We start from the raw sequence: 7,500 nt of genomic DNA on the forward strand, positions 1-7,500 counted from the left end.
AGATGGTTACAATCTCTACCTATGGCAGTGGCAGCTCCCTGCAGACTGCGCTCACAGGTGGTTGGCTAGTGCTCTAACCAACCAGCAGCCTCCAGTTTCACTACCACCTAACTGCTCACTAGAGCACTACCAAAGCCCAACTTCACGACTCAGTGGTACAGTGCCACCAACATCACCCCAAACGCCACAACAATAATTTATTTATTGTATGATATATAATGGTACAGTCAATGGTTGTTACTAAAACACTTTCCAACAATATTCTTTATATTTTGCTCTCATTTGACCGTTTAAAATTGCCAGGGTGGCAGCCGATCAGACTGACAGAGTGGTTTCCTGGCTGCTCTAGCGATTCAGCAAATCCTGGCTACATTTCATTCCTGGCTGCAAGCAGCCATGAATTGCCCCACGTAAACCTTCCTTAAAGGTCCCTTACAATTAGCACCAAAGGTCCCTTTATAAAGGTTGTTTCAGTACCAGGAAGAGAGTAGTCTAAAGACAACTCTCTTCCTTCACACAAAACTACAAGCACCTAATTACACACACACACACACACACACACACACACACACACACACAGAGACACACACACACACACACACACACCCTTCACTCAAAATTCAAAATTATCATGGCGACTCCTACACCAGCCTCGGAGTCTCCATCTAGGGAGGGGATAACAAATGTCCTAAGGTCAGACTGCTCTTCTGATATCGACCCTAAGTGTCTTGACACCCCCCTCAACTTTTCTTCATTAACTTCTGCAACATTTGCAGTTTTAGATCTAATTTTCAATCTGTAGAACACCACCTCTCCTCTTCTAAACCTTATCTTCTTTTCCTCATTGAAACACAGGTGTCTGAGGTAACTGACAGTACCCCCTTTTCTGTTCACTCCTACTTTCTCTATCCTCATTTTCAATCCAAAGCTGGATGTTGCGTTTATGTGCGCAACGACTTAACCTGCTCTCATGCCCATGCTCTTAAATCTTTTGAGTTTTCCACCATCTGGCTATGACTACAGAGTCACTCTCAAACTAAATTTATCTGTGCTGTATACCTCTAACATAACTCCTCAGACTATAAGAAATTCTTTGACTACTTAACTTCCAAAGTGGAACACATTCAGACTCCCTTCCCTTTTGCGGAGATCTCTATTCTTGGAGACTTCAGTGGCCACCACCAGCTTTGGCTTTTCTCTCCTTTCACTGACCATCCTGGTCAACTTTGCTATCTGCCACGATCTAGAGCAATTGGTGCAACACCCTACTCATATTCCTTACTGTCTTGGAGATATGCCCAACATTCTTGACCTTTTCCTAACCTTTAATCTTTCTGCTTATGGTGTCACCCTCTCTTTTCCATTGGGATCCTCTGATCAATCTCATATCTATATCTTGTCATATCACTCCAATCCTTCCTCAGGATCCCCTTAAGTGGAGGTGCCTCTGGCATTTTGCCTCTGCTAGTTGGGGAACCTGAGGAGGTATTTTGCTGATTTTCCTTGGAATGACTACTGCTTCCATGTCAGAGACCCATCCCTGTGTGCCAAGCACATAAAAGAGGTGATAGTGTCTGGCATGAAGGCATACATTCCTCACTCTTTTTCTCGACCTAAAGCTTCCAAACCTTGGTTTAATACAGCCTGTTCTCATGCTATACATGATAGAGAGGTGGCCCACAAAGGTACATAAGCCTTCCTTCACCAGAATCTCATGCACTTTATATTTCTGTCCAGAATCATGCCAGGTCTGTTCTCCAACTAGCCAAAAACTCCTTCATTAGTAGAAAATGTCAAACCTTTCAAGATCTAACTACCCTCATGACTTCTGGCATCTAGCCAAAAGTATCTCCAACAACTTTGCTTCTTCTTCTTTCCCTCCTTTATTTCAACCAGATGGCACCACTGCTATCACATCTCTAAAGCTGAACTCTTCACTTAAACTTTTGCTAAAAACTCTACCTTGGACAATTCAGGGCTTCTTCCTCCCTCTCCTCCATCCTCTGATTACTTCATGCTATCTATTAAAATCCTTTGCAATAATGTTTTCCATGCCCTCACTAGCCTTAACCCAGAGAAAGCTTACAAATCTGATGGGGTTCCTCCTATTGTTCTCTGAAACTGTGCCTCCATACTAGCACCTTGCCATACTAGCACCATACTAGCACCTTGCCTAGTCAAAATCTTTCATCTCTGTCAGTCAACATCTACTTTTCCTTCTTGCTGGAAGTTCGCCTACATTCAGCCTGTTCCTTTAAAGGGTGACTGTTCTAATCCCTCAAACTACCGTCCTACCTCTCTAAAGTTTTTGAATCTATCCTCAACAAATAGATTCTTGAACATCTATCACTTCACAACCTTCTAATTGCCAGTATGGGTTTTGTCAAGACTGCTCTACTGGTGATCTTCTGGCTTTCCTTACTGAGTATTGGTCATCCTCTTTTAGAGATTTTGGTGAAACTTTTGTTGTTGCCTTAGACATATCAAAAGCTTTTGATAGTCTGGCATAAAGCTTTGATTTTCAAACAACCCTCCTATGGCTTCTATCCTTCTCTCTGTAACTTAATCTTAAGTTTCCCTTCTGACCATTCTGTTGCTGCTGTGGTAGATGGTCACTGTTCTTCTCCCAAATCTATTAACAGTGGTGTTCCTCAGGGTTCTGTCCTGTCACCTACTCTCTTCTTATTATTCATCAATGACTTTCTAAACCAAACTTGTCCTATCCACTCCTATGTTGATGATACCACCCTGCACTTTTCCACGTCATAGACATCCAACCCTTTAGGAAGTATACATTTCACAAATGGAAGCCACAGAATGCCTGACTTCTGATCCTTCTAAAATTTCTGATTGGGGCAGATCTAACTTGGTTCTGTATATAGAGGACCATAACGCAGCTGGTCATATAAGACGACTCCCAATTTCCGAGAGAAAAAATTTTGTTTTGAGCTATTATCACTATATTAGACCCCCACCCCACCTTAAGTGGTGTAGGGTGCTTTTGCTTAAATGGTTGGGTGATGGATAATGGATTGCATCATACACTGGTTTACTGCTGCTGCAACACTAGTAGCTCAAAATGTAACAAGTTAAAGGAATGAAAAAACTACAAATTGTAAGTATATTACTTTTACTAAACAATACTCTGAATTTTTAAAAAGTAGAGAAACCTAATAAACACCAGAACTGCCATGCTGAGACAACTAATACCTTGTTCCAACAATTGCCTCAAACATTCAAAACATACATATTTAATTAAAACCTTCAAAATCATCTTCATCTGATACAGCAAGCATGTCAAATATATCTTGAGATACATGTTCAGAGGCATCATCATACAGGTCAAATTCTGCATCCCCTGGGTTGTCGTTTGCAGTTTCATCACCAGTGTCATCTGCTTCAGAAGTAGCCCATAAATAGTCATCCTCCATATATCCAGTGAGTTAGAAATACCACACTTCTTGAATGAATTAATCACCATTTCTTCAGGTATATCATTCCATGCACTGATTATGAAGTTGCACAACATATCAAACCCAGGAGCACACACATTACTACTCTTTGTGAATAATTTCTCCCCACTGATCATCCACTTGTTCCACTGTTCATGTACGCGGCTCTTGAATGGCTTGTTGAGGCAAACGTCCAGTGGCTGCACCAGTGACGTCAGTTCTCCCGGAATAACTGTGGAGTCAGTGCAGGTTGCTACCAACTGCTTCTTGGTGTTGGGAGTCAAGTGAGACTTGAACATGTCCCACACCAGGAGACTTCACTGTTTTTGAAGCCCTCCAAGCCGCGCACTCCATACATTATCAAGCCAAAACTTTATTCCCGCTTCATCCGTCCAGTCTTTCTCATGAACGTGCACAAAAACACCAGATGGAAACTTTATTTTAGGCATTGTTTTTCTTTTAAATATCAGTATTGGACATAATCTAGTTCCATCAGCCATTCACACCATTGTAAAGCGAGTCTTTTCATGCCCAGTCATTTTCACTAGCACTATTTTTATATCTTTAACATCTACACTATTATTTCCAGTCATGTCAAAACACATAGGAGTTTCATCCATATTTCCGATGTTGCTTAAGGGGTATTGGTACTCCTTGCATTTCTGTATTATATATTTCTGGAAATTGCCTAGTTTATTGTCAAGATCTGCTGGTAATTTCTGGGCAACTTTGGTTTTCTGTCTTAGTACAAGGTCATGCCTTTTCATGAAGCGACTACATCATGCTGTTGGGCCTTTAAATCCTTCACTGTGTCCTGGATTATCTTTAGCCCACTGCAGTGCAAAAATACATATTTTATTTCTTGTCACCACAAAATCACTCTGGTGATGTTCATGCACCATGTCCGCAACATGTTTTCCCAAAACTGGTCAATATGTGAAGAGTCCTCTTAAGGCACATTTAGTCCTTGGCATGTTTTTTAGTGCATCTTCCTTCGATCTCCAATCTCTGACCATCTTCTCAGTTACATCATACCATCTTGCAGCAACACTGTTATTTTGTTCCTTGACAAGGGTTACCACTTTCAATTTGAAGCTTGCTTCATATCATCTTCTTTTGTGGTGGTTCCATAACTAGGATAGTGCTGCTGGCTAGCTGAAGTGGTGGTAGTCAGGCAGTGGTATTCTAGAGACTGCTACAACAGAAGGATTACCTCACACCTCATCATGTAGCTTTAATTTTAGCTGTGAAAGCTATGATTGGCTAGTTTAAAATTAACAGTATTTATTGGCATCATGATTTCTATGAATAGGCAACTGATTATTGTAATATATATATTCACTCAGTGCATCAGCCCAAGAGGGATTGGCCCCTTCATGTGCTGCAAGACATGTTCATGACTAAATTGTCCAAGTACCCCCACGTTCAGGCTATTCATGTTTATTGTGATGGTTCAGTCAATGGCAGCAGGTCAGAATGTGGGCTGTTCATCTGCGACTACATTTCTGCCAATCACCACACTGACACTGAGATTTCCAGGCGGCTCCCTGCACACATGTCCTCCACTAGGGCAGAACTGTATGCTGTTCTGGAGGTGCTCCACATTGTGGCACCTCTCCATAAGGATGTATTCTTCTTTGTTGACAGTCAGGTTGCACTGTATGCTCTCCAATCTACCTCTCCCATGGACTGTGATCTAGTTAATAAATGTCTTGATCTCATCCACGCCCTAGAAGGTGCTGGTGCCATGGTTCGCTTCACCTGGATACCCTCTAAGGTTAGTATCCCGCTTAATGAAGAGGCAGACCTTGCTCAATGTGCCCTTCAGGACGACACAGTGGACCCTGGCGCTGAGTACACTTTGGGCTATGTTAAGAGTAGCATTAAGGACTTTGTACACAGCATTAATGATCAGTTGGAGCCATAGGGGCAGTGGTAGTAGCCTTCACTATGCATGTATCTCCCAGACCTGTGCTTACACCTATGGGAGACACGCTGCATCACATGATAGGGTGGCAATGAGGCTCAAATTAGGCTATAAATACTTTTGGGAAGTCAGTGCTTCTCCTGGTGTATGCTGTGTGCTGCACCAAGGTGACATACTCTGTGTCATTATGTCACGGAATGTCCTCTCACTGCTAAATTTAGGCTGCAAGGTCAACATGACTTGTATACCCTCATTGACCATTTCTTCGACTCAGCCACTCTCAGGGCTATACTCAAGGAATATCCTATGTTTGCTCCCAGACTGTAGGATATTTATGCAATAAGGTATGCAATATCTGTATTTATTTATTTACTTATATTCTTGTAATGTATACTATATTTTTATATTTTTGATACTCTACCCTAAGTCTTTGCCCAGGGGGTGGGTGGCAAGGTCCATCCTCCTTCTTTGTTGTATTTCATTATCAATGCAACAATAAATGTATCAATCAATCAATCAATCAATCACTTCTCCACTGGGTAACTTTGAGAAGTATTGCTGAAAGATAAAGTAGAAAAATTTCCATTATAGAATGAACTAACATTATCAGCAAATAATGACTAGAAAACATCTAGAAAGAAATTCCTTTGGCAAAAAGAATATCTTCAAGGTAGATATGATTAATGAAATATAATTTTTGATTCTGGAGTAGCAGTACCTCTTTTTGTGAGGGAAGCTAAGCATCTCTTTGAAGTCATCTTTGCTATAAATATTCCTTATTAAGGGCAATCAAATGAAATGAGCGAATTTATGCCCATAACCGTGAGATGAGCAGTATGCACAGTTATAAATCTGGTAAATTTTCATTTAGGTAAGTTATTTACTACTAATAGTTCTTGATTTACTTTATACATGTATTTATATCAATAGGCTAATTGAACTTATTTACCTTGAATTAGTTATTTTCTTTCTTATTTACTTTTCATGACTGGCATGTCATCTACATTACTAAACACTAGTAAGGGCTTTGTGTTGAACAATTAAGTGTCCATTATAATAAAGAATGCATCCCATGATGATTTACCTGTCTGTGATTCATGTTGTCATATCCTTGTGACTTTCTTCATCACCACACTCTTAAAATCCACGTACTTCCTGACATCTGTTGGTGTCCTTTCCTCACCACCCACTGCTTTCACGTCCTCTATTCCAGTTGCCCACGCACTGCGCTTGATTTCTGTGGTGACAGCAGCATCCAGCGCTCCCAGCAGGACTCTTGTACTTCTCTGATGAGTACATAGCACTCTTCGTCGCTGAACTAGTTTTTTCTAAACCTTTTGTTCGCCATGGTGTACTCTTCCTCGTGTCCACTAGTGTTTTCACTAGTGGTCCGCCACAGCATATATACAGTGTTTGAGTTCTTACTGAAAACAATTCACAGGCCCACTGCCACTGGACAGGCGCCACCGCCATTGGGAAAAACTGCCGTGTACATCACTCATCTGACTCTAGGTACTAATTCCGTAAGATACAGGAAGAAATATTGATAGATTCTTCCATTACTTAAGGTTCTTGGTCCATTTTCTTGGGAAGAGGAGCTTTTCACAGCAGCAGCAGAAAGAACAGAGTCGAGGCATGTGAAGTGTGTGATGGTGGCCTACGGTCGTGTTTAGAGTTTGCATGTATAAGTTCAGAGCCAACTCTTATTTTTTCCTTGTTTTAGCTTGATGTCGACTTTAATATTGAAAAAAAAAAAAAAAAAAAAAAAAAATATATATATATATATATATATATATATATATATATATATATATATATATATATATATATATATATATATATATATCTCCACATCTACACATCATTTTGTTGAGATAATGCAAGAAACGCACTAACACACGGAAAAAAAGCACTGCTCTCTAAATAAAGCCACAGCTACGAAATGCTTGGACAACGCTGCTTATCGATTAAAAGATGCTAAATATCATCAGAAAATGCAGCATCTTTCCTTCTTTCCCTTGCCTTATGTCACTTTCACGTTCTTTTCAATATGAAGTGACAATAAAAGAAATATTTCTCTATACAACACCAACTCTCTCGGTCTCAAAGAACATTATATTC

General features: G+C 40.4%; 1 protein-coding gene across 3 annotated transcripts in view; it reads right to left on the bottom strand.

Annotated features, from left to right (window-relative positions):
- The window catches only part of LOC135093485 (uncharacterized), a 195,789-nt gene that overhangs the window by 179,242 nt on the left and 9,047 nt on the right, over positions 1-7,500 (bottom strand). The window contains exon 1 of one of the 3 annotated variants that reach the window (XM_063992767.1): positions 6,464-6,653. The exons of the other annotated variants lie outside the window; for them this stretch is intronic. Coding sequence (XP_063848837.1) covers positions 6,464-6,478 — 15 coding nt within the window. The 5' untranslated portion in view covers positions 6,479-6,653. Of the gene's footprint in view, positions 1-6,463; positions 6,654-7,500 lie in introns of those variants that run through there. 3 annotated transcript variants of the gene reach the window in all.

Source organism: Scylla paramamosain, chromosome 43 (assembly GCF_035594125.1).
Source record: "Scylla paramamosain isolate STU-SP2022 chromosome 43, ASM3559412v1, whole genome shotgun sequence".
Taxonomy (NCBI): domain Eukaryota; kingdom Metazoa; phylum Arthropoda; class Malacostraca; order Decapoda; family Portunidae; genus Scylla; species Scylla paramamosain.